Source organism: Barbus barbus, assembly GCF_936440315.1.
Source record: "Barbus barbus genome assembly, chromosome: 29".
Classification (NCBI taxonomy): Eukaryota; Metazoa; Chordata; class Actinopteri; order Cypriniformes; family Cyprinidae; genus Barbus; species Barbus barbus.
In genome coordinates, this window is record NC_136757.1 from 29,738,111 (window position 1) to 29,755,224 (window position 17,114).

At 41.6% G+C, this 17,114-nt stretch overlaps 1 protein-coding gene across 1 annotated transcript; it reads right to left on the bottom strand.

Moving 5' to 3' along the window:
• Positions 1 to 489: 489 nt before the first annotated feature.
• Positions 490 to 13,122, bottom strand: LOC306849139 (leucine zipper putative tumor suppressor 3-like; the record flags this gene model as incomplete). The annotated part of the gene is made up of 6 exons (XM_079383980.1): positions 490 to 633; positions 1,615 to 2,109; positions 2,976 to 3,206; positions 4,579 to 4,899; positions 10,956 to 11,465; positions 12,778 to 13,122. 6 exons carry the CDS (start codon positions 13,120 to 13,122, stop codon positions 490 to 492), a joined length of 2,046 nt encoding a protein of 681 aa, XP_079240106.1.
• Positions 13,123 to 17,114: the final 3,992 nt, after the last annotated feature.

A 17,114-nucleotide genomic window follows, 5' to 3' on the forward strand; every position in this document is an offset into this window, starting at 1 on the left:
AAAAGAGGCTTTATTGTGAGACACAAACTCGAAATTGCAAGGAAAAACTCACAAGTCACAATTACCTTCTTTGGTTTTTTACTCCGTGGCACAAAAAACAATTGCGATATGTAAACTCGTAAATGCAAGAAAAAAAAGATTAAAAGTTTTTATTTTATTCCATGGCAGAAGCAAGCTTCCATAGAAAACAGGTATTTTAAATTGTAATAATATTTCACTATTTTTACTGTATAAATGCAGCCTTGGTGAGCAGAGGAGACTACTTTTAAAACATTAACTCCGGTACCGTACGGCCCACACAGACTAGTGAAACGTTTCTCCTCCATATCACTGATGACATAAAGAGAGTCAGAAGGTTTGAAAGCTGGAAAAATGTGCATCACTTTTGATTCATAACTGCATTATTCTTTCATCTGTTGCAGTAACACAGGCTGATCTCAGCCCTCTTTAGTCTTCACACAGAACAGTCTTGTGACGATTGTCTCGCGTCTAAATCTCTGTGGACTCGATCCGCTCCAGGAGAGTAGGTCCGGGCCACGGAGGCGCCAGCTGATGCAGAGCGGGTGGTTTGGGATCGCCGGCGGTCGGGGACAGAGAGACGGTCAGCGGGACGGGGATGGAGAGACCGATGGACTCGCTCCTCCAGCGCCTGATACTTCAGCACACGCTCTTTCTCGCCCTGCAAGAATACAGCAAAAATGTGGAATATTATTAGAATTTAAAACAGCTGTTTTCTATGTGAATATCTGTTAAAATGTAATTTATTTCTGTGATCAAAGCTGTATTTTCAGGATCATTACTCCAGTCTTCAGTGTCACATGATCTTCAGAAATCATTATAATATACTGATTTACTGCTCAACAAACATTTCTGATTATTATCAATGTTGAAAACAGCTGAGCTGCACAATATTTTTGTGGAAACTGTGATACATTTTATTTTTCAGGATTCACAGATGAACAGAAAGTTCATAAGAACAGCATTTATTTGAAATAGAAATCTTTTGTAACATTATAAATGTCTTTACTGGTACTTTACTGTTACTTTTGATCAATTTAATGTGTCCATGATGAATAAAAGTGTTAATTAATTTATTTATGTCTTAATATGTGACCCTGGAGCACAAAACCAGTCTTAAGTCGCTGGGGTATATTTGTAACAATAACCAACAATACATTGTATGGATCAAAATTATTGATTTTTCTTTTATGCCAAAAATCATTAGGATATTAAGATCATGTTACATGAAGATATTTAGTAAATTTCCTACCGTAAATATATCAAAACTTAATTTTTGATTAGTAATATGCATTGCTAAGAACTTCATTTGAACAACTTTAAAGTAGATTTTCTCAATATTTAGATTTTTTTGCTCCCTCAGATTCCAGATTTTCTAATAGTTGTATCTCAGACAAATATTGTCCTATCATAACAAACCATACATCAATGGAAAGCCTATTTATCAGCTTTCAGATGATGCATAAATCTCAATTTAAAAAAAATTGACCCTCATGACTTGTGGTTATATTTTATAGAATGTATTACAGTTTCCACAAAACTATTGGGCAGCACAACTGTTTTGAACATTGATGATAATGGTCGGGTCACCAGGACAGGGATGGAGAGGCTGACGGGCGATCCGGGCGTGGTGCCCAGTTTGGCTCCGAGCTGACCGACCCGCTCCTCCAGCGCCTGGTTCTTCTGCAGCGTCTCCACGTAGCTGATCTGCAGCTGTGCCTGGTACTTCAGCACTCGCTCCTTCTCTCCCTGCCAGGTGTGTCGCTCCTGAGCGAAGGTGTGTGCCTGCCGCTCTCGCTGCTGCCGCTCCAGACACAGCTCGCCCTGCAGTCGCTCCAGCTTCCGCCGCAGCTCTCCGGCCTCCTGCCGCTGCGCTTTGGCCTCGTCGCTCTGCAGGCTGAGGAAGCTGTCGAGGGGCAGGGCTTCGGGTGTTCGGGGTGAGTGCAGGCCGGCCCAGGGTAAGCTGCTGCTGCCGCTGATGTCCCTTAGACACACGGCGTGATCGCTCCTGCAGCTCAGCTCGCTCAGAGCCCGCTTGAGACCCAGAACCTCGGCCTCGAACACCACCAGCTTGTCACGCAACATCGACACCTGCGGAGAGAGCAAACCAGCGCTTACAGTGTGTGCTGAGTATCAAATTTAATTAAAAAATTACATATGTGACCCTGGAGCACAAAACCAGTCATAAGGGTAAATTTTTCAAAATTGAGATGTATACATCACCTGAAAGCTGAATAAATAATCTTTCCATTGATGTATGGTTTGTTATGATAGGACAATATTTGTCTGAGATACAACTATTAGAAAATCTGGAATCTGAGGGAGCAAAAAAATCTAATTATTGAGAAAATCTCCTTTAAAGTTGTTCAAATTAAGTTCTTAGCAATGCATATTACTAATCAAAAATTAAGTTTTGATACATTTACAGTAGGAAATTTACAAAATATCTTCATGGAACATGATCTTTACTTAATTTCCTAATGATTTTTGGCACAAAAGAAAAAATTTTATGGAGAAATTTTTAATTTTGGAGAACTGAGTGCATGTTTGTGTATATATAGAAATGAAAAAGTAGTCAAGTACATGGCAGTTTATTTTGACAAATAAGCTTAGTAAGAACTGTGTTTTACAAAGTTTGTGCATCAATCAATATACTTTAATGCAAAAAACCTCATTTTGACTTGAGTCTTCTAGCACAAACACAGTCAACTTTAATACTTGGTCTTAGAGGTTTCGGCAAAGCACTAACCTCATGTATCAGCATTAGTTATAGTCAGTGTTGGGATAAGTTACCTTTAAAAGTAATGCATTACTTTACTAGTTACGTGAAAAAAGTAATCTGATTACGTAACTCAAGCACTTACCGCCAACACTGGTATTATTGTTATTATTAAATACGACTTTAGTCAGGATCATATAAGTGTGGTGCGTTGGATATGAGTGTGTTTGTTGCACACCTCTGTCAGCGTTCTCTTCAGTTCTCCTTCACATCTCTCCAGCTCGCGGCTCTTGTTGGTGTACGAGTCCTTCAGGCCGATCATGGTCTCCTCGCGCTCCTTCATCTGGGCGTTGAGCTCCTTCAGCTGACCCCTGAGGGCCACCATCTCTCCGGCCCGCTGCGTTACCTCGTTCTGACTCTCCCGCAGCTGCTGCTTCAGCAGAGAGATCTCGCCTGCTTTCTGACACAGCTGATCAACACAAAGCAAACCAAAGCCATCACTTCTGGGTCTCATAAAGGCTGTGCTGTTTTAGTTTAGTCTGCTGTATGTTGCTGTAAGTCTCTATCAGTTCCTGAACTCCTTAGCCTTCAACTGTTTACTTGAAATACTCCCAGAAATTTCAGTCAGTGTAATGAATAACATACACTACTTGGTTAAAAGTTAGAAATAATTAGAATTGGTTTCTTTTCAGCTCACCAAGGCTGCATTTATTTGATCAAAAATACAGTAAGAATTTGAAATATTATTAGAATTTAAAATAGCTATTTTCTATTTGAATCTATAGTAAAATGTAATTTATTTCTGTGATCAAAGCTGAATTTTCAGCATCATTACTCCAGTCTTCAGTGTCACATGATCCTTCAGAAATCATTCTACTATGCTGATTTATAATCAATGTTGGAAACCATTGTGCTGCTTCATATTTTTGTGATATTTCTTTTTTCGTTGTATAAGTTTTTTTTTATGTATAATAATAGTAACCATAGAATGTGATGAAACAGTTTAAAATGGTTAATAACTGGGCTGAGATATATATAAGAATTTTGATGACTGCAGAAATAATTTAATTTCAGTATACACATTATCCCCTATACACACAATTGTGACCAACCATAAAACACACACTTTTCCATAAAATAATTTTAATAAAAAAATAAAAAAATTATTATTTCAAGGGGTTACGAATGACACATCATTTTGATATTTTCATGTCTGAGAAAAATTTGGGATTAAATGGGTTAAAATAAGCTATTTTTATTCGGTTGAAGAACATTTAAAAAATCTAAAGAACCTTTTGTTCAATGTGAAGATTCCGTGGATGCTAAAGATTCTTCATAAAACCATCAATGCCAAATAAAGAACCTTTAATTTTAAGAGTGCAACATAGACACCAGAGTGCTTAAACTGGGGTTCAAGAGGGGAGAAATATACAAATTTTGTTAGTTTTTCCTTAAAACAAGCAAAAATATCTGCCAATGGGGCAAGAAAAATAATCTTGTTTAGCCTTTGAATGCAGATTATCTTTCGTACCCCATTGGCAGATACTTTTTTTTCTTTATTTTTTTTTAGAAAACAAGACTTAATATTTTACTTGTCAATTAAATGCATTTTGATTCAACAATGTTTAGATATTAGAAAACGACAAAAATACTAAGTAAGAAAATCATTAATGCTGTGCTCAACACCAGTCAGTAACAGTTTTAGAGCTTTATAAATGAAAAGCTTCTTTACAGTCACTATTGTGACCGGTGCGATTAAATGGGTTAAGAACTGATCACTGAAAGGTTCTTTGAGGAGACACAAATGCAACTTTTTGGAGCTTTTATTTGGCTGCTCTCACCTCCCACTTGGTCTCCTCCAGGCGAGGCAGGATATCCGCCTGCTCCTTGCGGTAATCCAGACACTTGCGCTCCAGCTCCTCTCTCTGTGTGAGCAGGGCGCTGATCTCCTCCTGGAGCCGGCCCTTGTCCTGCTGCAGGCGGGCGATGTGGGTCTGCAGGGGCTGCTGTGTGCGCTGGGCCCGGTGGGCCACCTGCTGCAGACGGCCGGCATAGTTCTGCCTCAGCTCCTCCATCTCTCGCTCCCAGACGCGCTGCTTCTCCTCGAACACCTGCACGATGGCCGCCTCGCTCTGGTCCAGGTTACGCCGCATGTGGATCACCTGAGGAAGAATCACAGTCATATACTCCAGGTACAGTTTTCTTCAGCCTGCCATGGACCTTTTTCACATTTGCAGGTTTCGCATTTTTAAGATCTAAAGTTGTATCTGTTAACATTAGTTTGTGAATTGTGAACTAATATGACATTTTTTATTACCTTACATTAACAAAGGTTAATATTCTAAAAAAATATATTTTAAGACCAAATTGTAAATTGTTACCATAATTGTAAAAGTCTAGAATCTTCATGAACTCGAAACAAAAAGATAATATTCGGAAAGACAAAATCAAGATGCATTTCGCTGAGAAACACTGCACTGTTGCTTGGATTTGACTACAAATCCAAGACGGCACCGCTGATGGCAGCTATTGTGCGTTGCTCTCCAGTGTTTGTACTGTTTTTGTTTGTTTTTCGTTTTTCAAATACGATCAGTTTTACCAGGGATGACCTGCTGAACATTCGGCAGAACACACCACAAAATCTTTTACCGGATTTTGATTTTTCAGGCGTTTTGCTGGACATTGTAGTTGGCGGAGCCGTAGCTCTGGTCAAACGCTACAGGAGGCTACCGCTCTCTACCCAACAAAACGGATGAACTCCTTCTGCTCTCCCAGACAAACAAGGATTTTTCTAACTCTGCTGCTCTGTCTTTCACGGAAACCTGGCTAAATGGCGACATACCGGACAGCGTACTACATCTGCCTAATTACCAGCTGATCAGAGCAGATCGGGATGCGGAATCAACGGAGAAATCGCGCGGCGGCAGGACGTGCTTTTATATCAATGAGAGGTGGTGTACAGATGTAACTGTGTTAAAGAAGATGTGCTGTTCAGATCTAGAAACGCTCTTCATTAACTGCAAGCCGTTCTATTCGCCGCGGGAGTTCTGCTCGTTCATTCTCGTGAGTGTCTACATTCCACCGCAAGCGCACGTGAGCACAGCTTTACAGAAACTCGCTGATCTGATCACAGACACAGGACAACAACAACCAGACTCTGTTTTAATCATTCTCTGAGACTTTAATAAAGCAAATCTCTCCCATGAACTGCCAAAATACAGACAGCACATCACATGTCCCACCAGAGACAGTAATATATTGGATCACTGTTACACAGCAATAAAGGACGCATATCACTCGGTTCCACGAGCAGCTTTAGGACTCTCTGATCACTGTTTGGTTCATCTTATTCCGACCTACAGGCAGAAACTTAAATCTGCAAAGCCTGTATTAAGAACTGTTAAAAGATGGACTAATGAAACAGAGCGGGATCTACAAGCCTGTTTCTCTCTCACTGATTGGTCTGTTTTTGAAGCTGCTGCCATCGATCTGGACGAGACTGTAACATCTTATATCAGTTTCTGTGAGGATGAAGTTAAGTGAAGTGACATACTGCTTATGTCACAGTATGTCACAGTATGAGTGACCCACACTCGGAATTCGTGCTCTGTATTTAACCCATCCAACGTGCACACACACACAGCAGTGAACACACACACCGTGAACACACACCCGGAGCAGTGGGCAGCCATTTATGCTGCGGCGCCCAGGGAGCAGTTGGGGGTTCGGTGCCTTGCTCACCTACAATCCCTGCCGGCCCGAGACTCAAACCCACAACCTTTGGATTACGAGTCCGACACTAACCATTAGGCCACAACATTCCTAATAGGACTCATTTAACCTACAACAATGACAAACCATGGTTCACTGCTAAACTCAGACAGCTCTGTCAGGCCAAAGAAGATGCTTACAGAAAAGGGGATAAAGTCTTGTACAAACAGGCCAAATACACACTGGAAAAGGAGATCAGAGTGGCAAAGAGGAATTATTCCGACAAACTAAGGAACAAATTTTCTTCCAGTGATCCTGCTTCAGTGTGGAAAGGAATGAAGGATATCACCAGTTACAAGACACCATCCCCCAGCACTGTGGAGAATCAACAACTGGCAGACGACTTTTATTGTCGTTTTGAAAAATCACCCCACACCCGCCCTGAACACCTCTTCACACAACCATTAACACCTCCAGCAACCCTCCTCTCCCCCACACCTACAATTCAAATCAGCGAAGAAGATGTGTGCCAGGTCTTCACGAAGAACCAAAGGTTCACCAGGCCCAGACGGTGTGTCACCAGCCTGTCTGAAAATCTGTGCTGACCAGCTGGCCCCCATCTTCACACAGATCTTCAACAGATCACTGGAGCTGTGTGAAGTCCCCTCATGCTTCAAACGCTCCACCATCATCCCCGTCCCAAAGAAACCCAAAATTACTGGACTTAATGACTACAGACCTGTGGCCCTAATATCTGTAGCCATGAAATAATTTGTAAAGACTGGTCTTGGTTGTCTGAAGGACATCACTGGTCCCTTACTGGACCCCTTGCAGTTTGCCTACAGAGCAAAAAGGTCTGTGGATGATGCAGTCAACATGGGACTGCACTTCACCCTGCAGCATCTGGACAGACCAGGGACTTATGTGAGGATCCTGTTCGTAGACTTCAGCTCCACTTTTAACACCATCATCACGGAAACCCTTCAGAATAAACTAACCCAGCTCTCCATCCCCACCTCCGTCTGTCAGTGGATCAACAGCTTCCTGACAGACAGACAGACAACGGTTAGTAAAGCTTGGTAAATTCACATCCAGCACTTGTACCATCAGCACTGGAGCTCCTCAGGGCTGTGTACTCTCCCCACTGCTCTTCTCCCTCTACACCAACGACTGCACTTCTAAAGACCCCTCTGTCAAGCTCCTGAAGTTTGCAGATGACACCACATTGATCGGCCTCATCAAGGACGGTGACAAGTCTGCTTAGGAGGACAGGAGGTTAAGGAGCTGGCTGTCTGGTGCAGTCTTAACAACCTGGAGCCCACTCACCATCATGAACAGCACTGTGACTGCAGTGGAGTCATTCAGATTCCTGGGCACCACTATCTCCCAGGACCTGAAGTGGGATATTCACATAGACTCTATTGTCAGGAAGGTCCAGCAGAGGTTGTACTTTCTTCGCCAGCTGAGGAAGTTCAACCTGCCACAGGAGCTGCTGAAACAGTTCTACTCCGCCATCATTGAATCCATCCTCTGCACTTCAATAACTGTCTGGTTCAGCTCAGCTACCAAATCTGACCTCAGAAGACTACGGAGAGTAGTCCAGAGTGAGCAAAAGGGCTGGTAAAATCACTCTGGACCCCTCACATCCAGCACACTCCCTCTTTTAACTATTACCGTCTGGTCGACGTTACAGAGCTCTGAGCACCAGAACGACCAGACACAGGAACAGTTTCTTCCCTCAGGCAATCCATCTCATGAACACTCAACAATAAATGTGGAACACACAACTATAATACATTATCCATTCATCATACTCACTTATATATTTCTAATTTGCACATACTTGACCTGTACGTACATAGTTGTCTATATTATATATTGTGTTTTTGCTGCTTTGTACATTGCATATTTGGGTATTTGTATATTATTCTTTTATTATCTGTGTCCTGTCCTGTTGCTGTCTTTCTGTTGCTGTAACGGAGCGAACAAGACGTGAGGATCCAAGTGCAAGCTTGTATTTATAAACATAGTAAATAAACAGGCAGGGTCAAATAACGGCAAACAGGTATGGTACGGGCAAGACACAGAGCAATCCTAGGGCTAGCGAGAGTCGACGATCGGCGAACAATATCCAACAGGGCAAGGCAGAGAGATAATCCAGGTATACGAGCAGTAGTCCAAGAGAGGTGCAAACAGAGTCCAAACGGCAAAGCAAATATCTCCTCAGAAGATGTGAGATGAAGCTTATTCCTCCGCTGAGGAACAGTGAAAGTAAAGCTTCTGGAAACAAACGCTCCTCAAAAGATCCTGATGATCAGATTTGAGACGCACTGATTTTTTTAGAAAATGATTGATGGAGAATCAAGTAAAGCTGAGCTGCTTCAGTCCAGTAAGTGTTCATCTGGAAATACGACTTGCAGTTATTCTGACATTTACTTGATAAAATCAGTCAAGATTTGACACGAGAAGCAGCAGCTGAAGCTGGACGCTTGTACAATTACACTAAAAGCTTTTACTGGATAAAACGCTCTAAACTATCAACAGTGTTGGGAAGGTTACTTTGGAAATGTAATAGGTTACAGATTACAAGTTACCCTATTAAAAATGTAATAAGTAGTGTAACGATTTCAATTATTTTATTAATGTAACTGATTACATTTGATTACTTTTTAATTACTTTTCTAAATTTCTAATGTTTTCAACTGTTAATCACATTAACAATTAAAGCAAGCTGGGTTAACCCTCCTGTCAGACTTTCAAAATCCTTCATCTCTTGAATTAAGATTATAATTATTGAATTTTAAAGCACAGCCACAACAAAATCAGACTTTAGCACCTCTTCTTACTTTGAGGTCATTCTGAGGTTAAATACAGATTTAAAATCATAATAAGAAATAGTTTAATAGCTATGATACTGTTTTTGAAATCAAATCTTTGCATAGCTATGACAGGAAACATTGACATCTAACAATGCCTTGGAAAAAAAAAACTGTTAATCCTAAAAAATAAAGCATATACATAAAACAGTTATCAAATAAGCATGTGTCCTATTCTGTGTCCTAAACTCCTGAAACATTGGTAACTAACCTTACCCGTATCCCACCTCAATAGCAGCAAAAGTGTTTTGCAATACAATATGAACACAATAAATATATTGTACTTATTTTTTGATGTAAGTACATAGTAGTTAAGGCCATCTAATATAAAGTGGGACCAAATTACGTTATTCTGTTACATGTAACTAGTTACTCACCAAGACAGAATGATGTGATTGTGCTCCTCACCTCCTGCTCTTTCTCCCAGAGTGACCACAAAACCAGTCATAAGGGTCAATTTTGTGTTTGAGTTTCCGGATTCAGAAATTGTGTGATAAGTAAAGATTTTGTGTGTAAGCAGTTGAAAAAAATTTATATCCTAATGATTTTTGGCACAAAAGAAAAATTTATAATTTTTACCCATACAATGTATTGTTGGCTATTGCTACAAATATACCTGTGCTACTTATGTCTGCTTTTGTGCTCCAGGGTCACAAATTGTGTTTTCAACATTGATAATAATCAAAAATGCTTCCTGAGCAGCAAATCAGCATATTAGAATAATTTCTGAAGGATCATGTGATACTGAAGACTGGAGTAATGATGCTGAAAATTCACAGCAATCAATTACATTTAAAATGTATTACAAAAGAAAACTATGGAAATTTGTTTCCACAATTGCAACATTTTTCTCACAATTCAGATTTTTGCATTTGTGACCCTGGTCCACAAAACCAGTTATAAAGGTCAATTTTGTGAAACTGAGATTTATGCATCATATGAAAGCTGAATAAATAAGCTCTCCATTGATGTATGGTTTGTTAGGAGAGGATAATATTTGGCTGAGATACAACTATTTGAAAATCTGGAATCTGAGGGTGCAAAAAAATGAAATATAGAGAAAATCACCTTTTTGTCACAAATTGTCCAAATAAATTTCTTAGCAATGCATATTGCTAATCAAAAATTAAGTTTTGATATATTTACGGTAGGAAATAAAAAAATTGTCTTCATGGAACATGACCTTTTCTTAATATCCTGATTTTTGCAACACTATCTCACAACCAATTCGTACGTATTTTACGAGGTGGCTAATTTGTACGAATTCATACGACCTCACTCGTACGATTTTGTACGATTTGTCTAGACCCCAGTAACAGGTAGGTTTAGGGACGGGGTTAGGTGTCATTCGTACAAATTCATATGAATTGTGCAACTCGTAAAATACGTACGATTTAACAAAAATCGTATGAATTTGTACGAGTGAGGGCATATGAATTCGTACGAATGAACCACTTTGTAAAATATGTACGAATTGCTGTGAGGTCGGGCTGGATTTTTGGCATAAAAGACAAATGTATCATTTTGACCCATACAATGTATTGTTGTCTGTTGCTACAAATTTTCCCTGTGTGACTTAAGACCAGGGTCACATATTTGAGGCCTGTGCAGGGCTCTAATGTGCTCCTCACCTCCTGCTCTTTCTCCCAGAGTCGGTCCTCCAGGTCCTGGATAATGTCGTCAGTGGAGGGCGATTGCTGGATGGTGGCGCTCGTGTCCGTCAGATGACACAGTCTCTGATAGGATAAGCAGCTCTTCCCGGAGGAGGACTGTCCGCTGTCGGACACGCTCAGGCCGTTCTGATAGCTGGGTTTGTCTGGTTTCTCCAGCGGCACCGCTGTGCTGCTCAGTCTGTTGATGTGGCTGGTGGAGGCGCTGAGGGGCCCGAGCGCTTGAGCGGGGCCGTAGCTCATGGTGGGCAGGCTGGTCAGCGAGTTCCTCCCGGAGTCGGTCATGCCGGCCGGGCCGTCATTTCCAGCCGAAGGGTCCCGATCCGGACTGTCCTGCTCACAGAGGGACTGCGGAGCGTCGGAGCCAGCAGATCGTCCTCCGCCAGACTGACCCAGCAGGTTCTGCATGGAATGAAAACTCTTGGGCACCACGGGTTTGAAGGCAGACGGCCGGACCAGAGCAGAGTTATTCTGAACGAGGAAACAAAGCAGGTTATACATCAATAATACAATAATACATCATTAAACAGACTTCATTAATGATATTATCTATCTGTCTGTCTGTCTGTTCGTCCGTCTGTCAGTCAATCAATCAATCAATCAGTCAGTCAGTCAGTCAGTCAGTCAGTCTGTCTGTCTGTCTGTCTATTTATCTGTCGATCTGTTTGTCCGTTCGTCCGTCTGTCTGTCTGTCTGTCCATCCGTCTGTCTATCTGTCTGTCTGTCTATCTGTCCGTCCATCCATCTGTCTGTATATTTATCTGTCTGTCTGTCTATCTGTCCGTCCATCCATCTGTCTGTCTATTCATCTGTCTGTCTGTTTGTCTGTCTATCTGTCCGTCTGTTTGCCTTTCCGTCTGTCTATCTATTTATCTGTCTGTCTATTTATCTGTCTGTCTGTCTGTCTATCTGTCCGTCCGTCCGTCTGTCTGTCTATACGTCTGTCTGTCTGTCCATCCGTCTGTCCGTCCATCTGTCTATCTGTCTGTCTGTCTATCTGTCCTTCCGTCTGTCCGTCTGTCTATCTGTTCATCCGTCCGTCCATATGTCTGTCTGTCTGTCCGTCCATCCGTCCGTCCGTCCGTCTGTCTGTCTGTCCGTCCGTCCATCTGTCTATCTGTCTGTCTGTCTGTCCGTCCGTCCGTCTGTCTGTCCGTCCGTCTATCCGTCCGTCTGTCTGTCTGGATCTATCTGTCTATCTATCTATCTATCTATCTATCTATCTATCTATCTATCTATCTATCTATCTATCTATCTATCTGTCTGTCTAAAACAACGTAAACAACATATGCAACATATGCACACGGTTACGTTGTTTACATTCAGATCAAAGCGTAAACAATGTAAACAACATATCCGTGTACAGTGCTGCTTACACAGAACAGCTTACGTTGTTTACGTATGTGATACTCTCCAAAATGGAGCTATAGGGTGATGCAGAGGAGACTAATTTTTGAATAAAGCCATTATTTTTGTTTTCTTTGCACACAAAACATATTCTTGTAGCTTTGTAAAACTGCGGTTGAACCACTGATGTCACATGGATTATTTTAACAATCTCCTTGCTACATTTCTGAGCCTTGATTTGGAACGACATGAGGGTGAATAATTAATTACACATTTTTGGGTGAACTATCCCTTTAAATGTTAGCAACCCTGTTATAGGGTGGTTGTGTACACACACTACCAACACACAATTTAGTTCAAACAACATGTAAAAGTGAATTTTGCATCCGATGACCCCTTTAATGCAGTAACATTAGCAGAGCTGCGTCAGTCGTACCTGCTCGAGTTTGCCGGACACAGTGAGGATCTTGGGTGGCGTGCGACTGTCTCTCTTGCTGTTGTTCCTGTCTCTGCCCTTTACCTCGTGGTTCTTCTCTGCGCCGTGAGCATCCAGAGACACTCCTCCGGTTCTGTGAGCGGCCTTGTCCCCGTTGCCGGGCTGAGACGAGGCGATGTTGAGCTGGCCTCGATCCGTGGCGGTACTGTCGCTGGAGCAGTCTGAGGCGAAGGGATGCGCGTGGAGACGGGACAAAGGAGGGCCACGAGGGAGGGTGGTGCGTGTGCCCACGCTCTTCATGGCAAACTCCTGCTCACCGGCCACTCCGCTGCCTACACTGCCCATGCTGGGGAACCAGAGCGTCACTCAGCGCCGCGAGCCTCCACATGGGCCGTCACAGCTGCCCGACCTCCAGACACACACTGCAGGCAGAGCAGAGGATGGTGATTCATTCATATCAATCAGAAACATATACATTTACCCCCAGTTTCACAGAAAAGGCTTAAAACCCATTTAATCCCACTGGTCACAAAAGTGACCGTAAAGAAGGTTTTCATTTATAAAGCTCTAAAAATGTTACTGACTGGTGTTTTAGTGCATTTTCTGCAAATATGAAAAAATAAAGGGTCTCAATTACATATGTGCAGTTTCACATGTTTAGTGCAAATTGTCACATGACCAGAGCAGTTTACTTAATGTTTGTACCATGAGATGATGATGGCTACATCAAAGCTCCAAAACAAAAGGCTAGTAAAGTATATTAACATAAAGATATGACAAAGATTTTTTGGTACACATTATCTTTAAGGTGTCTAGTATTAATATATGAATTCACAATTATTTAGTTTTGTTGAGTTTGGACATAGAATGAGTAAACATGTTGATGGCAACAATAATGACCGGTGGGATAATAACTATTTTTTTTGTATCTTAGTATACCTATTCAGTGTTGTACAAGTTTTTTTTATGCATAATAATAGTAACCATAGAATGTGATGAAACAGTTTAAAATGGTTAATAACTGGGCTGAGATATATTTTGATGACTGCAGAAATAATCTAATTTCAGTATACATATTATCCCACCGCTCACAATTTTGACCAACCAGAAAACACACACATTTCCATAATTAAAAAAATATATATTTTATTATTATTTCAAGAGGTTACTAATGACACATCATTTTGATATTTTCACGTCTGAAAAAAAATTGGGATTAAATGGGTTAAACCTAGTCCCAGATTAAAATGTAATTCTAAGATGTTTCAACTGAAAGAAACTTGCACAGACTGATCTTAAAATACATCAGTCCTTTGTTTTGTCTCAATGTAACCAGTTCTACTTCGCCTCGCTCCGAGCGGGATTCGAACCGCAGTCTCCGGCGCGGGAGGTGGGCACTCTAACAAGGGCCTTTAGCGTCAGTCGCCAGAGCGCCTCTTTTTGAGATCAGGGGAGTGAGGTTTACACGCACCAGCACTTACTTGCCTACGTCTGTTACATCAAGATGCACACCAGTAATGTTTTTTCTTAGGCATGTTACAGTTTTTCTCAGTCGCTTTGGTACATTTCTCGAATCATCCTTGACATTTGCAAAACAGTAAGTGCATTTCTCAAAACAACTCGTACAAATAGCAAAACACCATGGATTACCTGCAAAAGCCAGTCTCTTGCTCAAAATACTTAGTTCATCTCTCAAAAATAAATATCTCTGTCAATGAACATGTCAGTGCGAATGACAAGTCCTTGTGTCATTGTATACAGATAAGACAGTCAAATTGCTTAGTCATGTTGTCAATATAACAGTGTACTCTGGAGGGATGTTCTGATGTAAACTACAGTTACTGTACTGTAGTTGGCTTCAGTTTGTCCCTGTCTGTTGTGCTGCTGAGAGGTTTGCGTTTGTAGCTCCGCTTTTTTATTGAATCTTTACCTTACTTTCACTCTCTGTTGTTTAAAGTGATAATATATAACTTAATTCCCACCATATTTCTGGTATTATCTATCAAACTAATCTAACTAATTTGATCGTTCGCTTTTTAAAAACGTGAGTGCAGTGCATCAGCGGGTTAGCTTGTTACTCACGGTTCCATTCGCGTTTCTATTATTGTTTTCTTTTTTCTCGCTCCGTTTTCATTTCTCTCTCGCTCCGTTTTTCACGAGTTCATCAAACAACAGTGGTAAGTGGTAAGTTCAGTCTGTCTCATTCATCAGTCACGGTGAGTAATGGCTTCTTCTCCTGCTATTGTTATTTGCACTTCATGTCACATGTATAGTTTATCTCTCTCTGTCGGCGATGAGGGATTCACATGTGATAAATGCAGGGAAATAGTTAGGCTGACAGAGAAGGTTTCAGAATTAGAGACACGCATCCAAACTTTAGTTGAGGATTAAGAATGTAAGGATATGTATTAAGGATAGTAAGAATGTGAGGGCTGGTGATACTGCTTTGGATGCGACTAGCTCAGGGAGTCCTGTACATTGTTTGGTTCCGGTTGAGCCTGTGCAGCAGGGCAGCTGGGTGACTGTGAGGCGGCCTAGTCGCGGGTAAAAACACCGCTCTTCCGTTCCGATCAGAACATCAAACAGGTTCTCCCCACTCAGTGACACACCCACTGAGAAACCTGATGAAAGTGCTCTAGTTATTGGGGATTCTATTGTACGGAACTTGAAAATAGAGACACCAGCCACTATAGTCCATTGTTTACCGGGAGCCAGAGCGCCTGACATCTTGGTAAATTTAAAAGTGCTGGCTAATGTTAAACGTAAATTCAGTAAAATTGTTATTCACGTCGGCGCTAATGATGTTCCCCTTCGCCAGTCGGAGATCACTAAAAATAATGTTAAAGAGGTGTGAACTTGCAAGTATGATGTCAGACACTGTAATATGCTCTGGTCCGCTCCCTGCTTACCGGGGCGATGAGATTCATAGCAGACTGACGTCACTCAATGGCTGGATGTCTAAGTGGTGCCTGCAGAATAACATAGACTTTATAGACAATTGGACGAGTTTTTGGGGCAGACCTGACCTGTTGAAAAGAGATGGTGTTCATCCCTCCTAGGGTGGTGCCGCTCTTCTCTCTAGAAATATGGCACATAGTCTTAGAGTACATACTTGACTAACTGGGGCTCAAGTCAGGAAGCAGACAGACTGGCTAAACCGACCATCTGCTAGCCGCCTTACGTCACAGAAGTCAGTTAATTCTCAGCACATAGAGACTCCTTCACCCAGATATCACACTATAGAGACTGTGTCTGTTCCCCAAACTAGAAAATACAGAAAACGTCCAAACCAGATTAAGAGTAACAATTAAATTGATGTTCAACAAATAAAAAATGTTTACAATACAGAGAAACAATTGATTTGTTTGTTTTGTCGTGACGTATTGTCAAGTATGGTGACCCATACTCGAAATTGGTGCTCTGCGTTTAACCCATCCAAGTGCACACACACAGCAGTGAGTAGTGAACAAATGCACACACACACACACACACACACACACACACACACACCCGGAGCAGTGGGCAGCCATGCTGCAGCGCCCGGGGAGCAGTTGGGGGTTCGGTGCCTTGCTCAAGGGCACCTCAGTCGTGGTATTGAGGGTGGAGAGAGCGCTGGACATTCCCTCCCCCCACCTACAATTCCTGCCGGCCGGGGGCTCGAACTCGCAACCTTTCAATTACAAGTCCGACTCTCTAACCATTAGGCCACGACTTCCCCCTGATAAAGCTTGGCTTACTGAATATCAGGTCCCTTTCTACAAAAGCACTTTTTGTAAATGATTTGATCAATGATAATAATCTAGATTTGCTCTGTTTGACAGAAACATGGCTAAAACCAGATGAATACATTACTTTAAATGAGTCCACCCCCCAAGATTACTGCTATAACAATGAGCCACATCCGAAAGGTAAAGGGGGAGGTGTTGCAGTTGCTCCTTTATGCTTAAGGAAGATCAAAGAAAACAGTCAGACTCCGTGGTATAATGAGCACTCTCGCACCTTAAAGAGAGCAGCCCGGAAAATGGAGCGCAGATGGAGAAAAACAAAGCTAGAGGTATTTCGTATAGCCTGGCGGGAAAATACCCTATCCTACAGAAAAGCATTAAAAACTGCTAGATCTGATTACTCTTCGTCTCTTCTAGAAGAAAACAAACATAACCCCCAGTATTTATTCAATACAGTCACTAAATTAACGAAAAATAAAGCATCAACAGGTGTTGGCATTTCCCAAAAGCACAGCAGTAATGACTTTATGAACTACTTTAATTCCAAGATCGATTCTATCAGAGATAAAATTGTAACCATGCAGCCGTCAGCTACAATATGGCATCAGATCC